The sequence below is a fragment of the Morone saxatilis genome, unplaced genomic scaffold (assembly GCF_004916995.1).
Source record: "Morone saxatilis isolate NCDOM2014 unplaced genomic scaffold, NCSU_SB_2.0 Contig10, whole genome shotgun sequence".
Taxonomy (NCBI): Eukaryota; Metazoa; Chordata; class Actinopteri; family Moronidae; genus Morone; species Morone saxatilis.
In genome coordinates this window covers 10,278,452-10,281,078 of record NW_023339652.1, presented here as the reverse complement: position 1 = coordinate 10,281,078, position 2,627 = coordinate 10,278,452, and the positions used below count along the sequence as shown (strand labels likewise).

General features: G+C 40.8%; 1 protein-coding gene across 1 annotated transcript in view; it reads left to right on the top strand.

Annotated features, from left to right (window-relative positions):
- Nucleotides 1-750: 750 nt before the first annotated feature.
- The window catches only part of grm8a (glutamate receptor, metabotropic 8a), a 62,397-nt gene continuing 60,520 nt past the window's right edge, over nt 751-2,627 (top strand). Inside the window, exons 1-2 of the mRNA XM_035680822.1 lie at nt 751-808; nt 1,654-1,791. Of these exons, the coding sequence (XP_035536715.1) occupies nt 751-808; nt 1,654-1,791 (196 nt within the window). The remainder of the gene's footprint in view (nt 809-1,653; nt 1,792-2,627) is intronic.

Below are 2,627 nucleotides of genomic sequence, written 5' to 3'. Positions count from 1 at the left end.
GTTTTTGTTACCTTAGAAAGAGCTGTTTGTCTCGATGGAGTCAGCTGTGTTGAACTGCCATGTTTCTACAATCGCCCAGAACAGACAAACCAAACAACAGCTCTAGATAGGAGCTTCCACATTTTCACTACCACCATAGTTGCTCCTTTGCGTGTGGAAGGGGTGGGTGAAGTGAGGGAGTTGCAGTCTGTAATTACACTGCTAGATTGCCACTAACTCCTACACATTAGACCTTTAAATATGAAGCTAGAAGCAATGGGGCGGTTAACATAGTTTAGCACAAAGCCTGAAAACAGGCACTTACTGACTTCAGTAAGTGTTTTTAGCAAGGTTAGGTTGTCAGATTAAGCTAACTGTCTTCTCACTCCATCTTCATAATTAACGTACAGCATACCACAGAGAGTGGAATCAGACTCTTGACAGGAAAGCAAATGAACCAAAACTCTTTATTTTACTGCTTCCTATGAGTCCAGTGTCCCCAAACTGCCAACCTTAACTCTATGTTGTCTTAAGAACCACACAGTACCGCAAATGCTTATATTTTTATTAGCATTACATCTGTGACCACAATGAGAAGCATGTGATCCCAGTTGATGTTCTGCTACCTGTTGTGCTACAGAGGGAGTGAACCCACTGTTCCCAGCAGTCTAAGTATCAATTGAGCTACACAGGTGCACTCCGGTCCCATTTTCCTGACAGCAGAGGAGATTAATCAAGGCAGCTCTTGTCAGCTTTTACAGCGAGTCAGGCATGGCACAGGCTGTCCAAGTCAGTCTGACAGTCCCCAGTGATTTCCCCAGTCTCTGTGGTTTGTTTCATGAGCACTGTATTGCCCTGCACTACTGTCCCAGTGGTGTTGGAAATGACACTTTCTCTTTATTAGGCAAGTTTAATACTTCTTTGCAGTCTTCTTGGTGCAGACCTGAGGTCCATCAGAACATTGAATAACTCTTGCTGTGTTCAAGTAGCCAACACACCACTAACTATGTTAAGGCCGGTTCTAAAGCAATATGGAGAGGAAGTCTATTACAAAATCCAGTTTTGCCATCTTTTCCTCACAGACAACAAAGCGAAAAGCTATATACCCAATTAAATGTGGTATGAGCAAAGTTGTACATGTACAAGGAGTGTTTTTATCTCCCTCATCTCTCTTTTCTTTCGCCCATCTCTTTATCTCAGCCTGCCAGCCTTTGACAGGTATTTCCATTCCTGTGAGTGGAGAAACGTGTTCTTCCCTGTTGCTCTCCTCCTCTCTACTTATTAAATCGGACAAGTTGCCAACGTAGACTGTGAAACCTCATTCTAAAATGTTTGCTCTCCCTCCTCGCGGCTTCAGTATTTGATGGGAGCTCTCCTACACTGGATCGCTCCACAGAAATGGCTTTTCAGTCATAATTTAGATACATAGGCTATTCATAACATATGCCTTTCTGAGCCAAAACGTATTACACTGCCATGAACACCTAATTCTTAAGTACAGGCAGGCTCAGTTGAAATAAAGACCTTTTTAATCAGAATGATAGTGGTTCAATCCTCTTTGTGGACAGGCGGATGTATTCAGAACAGTTTTAAAAAGGAAAAAGAAAAACCCATCTTCACCCTATGTGTTTTAACTCTTACCCTCTGTCTTTTTTTTCTTTTCTTTTTTCACAGCGTTTGATCGGTATTTCCGTAGCCGCTCGCTGTCCAACAACAGAAGAAATGTTTGGTTTGCCGAGTTTTGGGAGGAAAACTTCAACTGTAAGCTGGGGATGCACGGTAAACGGCCTGGCAGCCTGAAGAAATGCACAGGTAAAAAAAATAAAGAAACTCAAAATGCGTGATAGCCAAAACAGGTAGTAATGTCTCTTCAGACTGTACGGTGTACTTTGTTTGGATTGCTCCGTAGAACAGACACAAAAAGAGATAACAATGCTCCTAGTTAGAGTGAGTGGTTTTACACTTGTAACAGAGGCTATAACAAATCTTTTTGCCAATTTGTGAAGAGGTGTTTCAACTTTTCTATAGAGGGTTGTAAGTTTTATCCTCTAACAAAGTTGGCAGATGGTCACTTCTAATTGGTCTTCTCTCATCCTTCCACAATGTCAATCTTCTATTTGTGTGATTGATAACAAGGAATAGGTAAATGCTAATTAATGTAGCCTCCAGCTTAAGAAATCAAGAAACTATTGTGTGTGTTTTTTTGTTTTTGTTTTATCTCTCTCTGACATCTATAAGCAGCTTCAACTTTTCACAAGAGTGAAGTGACCTAAACTACCTAAACAAAACTAGTTCCCTTTAAAATTAACCTGTCTTTCTGTCCTTTTACAATTAGACCAGCCCACAAAAATCTGTGCAGATTTACCACATCACTGTGGATTGTCTAAGGTTTCATTGGAGCATCCTGGCTCCAAAGATTTTTCAACAGGGACAAGCATAGGGGATTTAATTATTAAAGCACTGCTGGCTCTAATAAGTACCTTTTAAAGCACACATCACACTAGCTATTAGGCTCCAAGGAGCAGTACAACTCAACGTGAACAATTGTTTGTGTTCTCAAAGCTAAAAGGGAAATGAATTAATTGTTGGAATCTGTGCTTGTAAATACGGTAATTTAGTCTCCTCTGTCTCTTTCTCTCTCTCTGTGT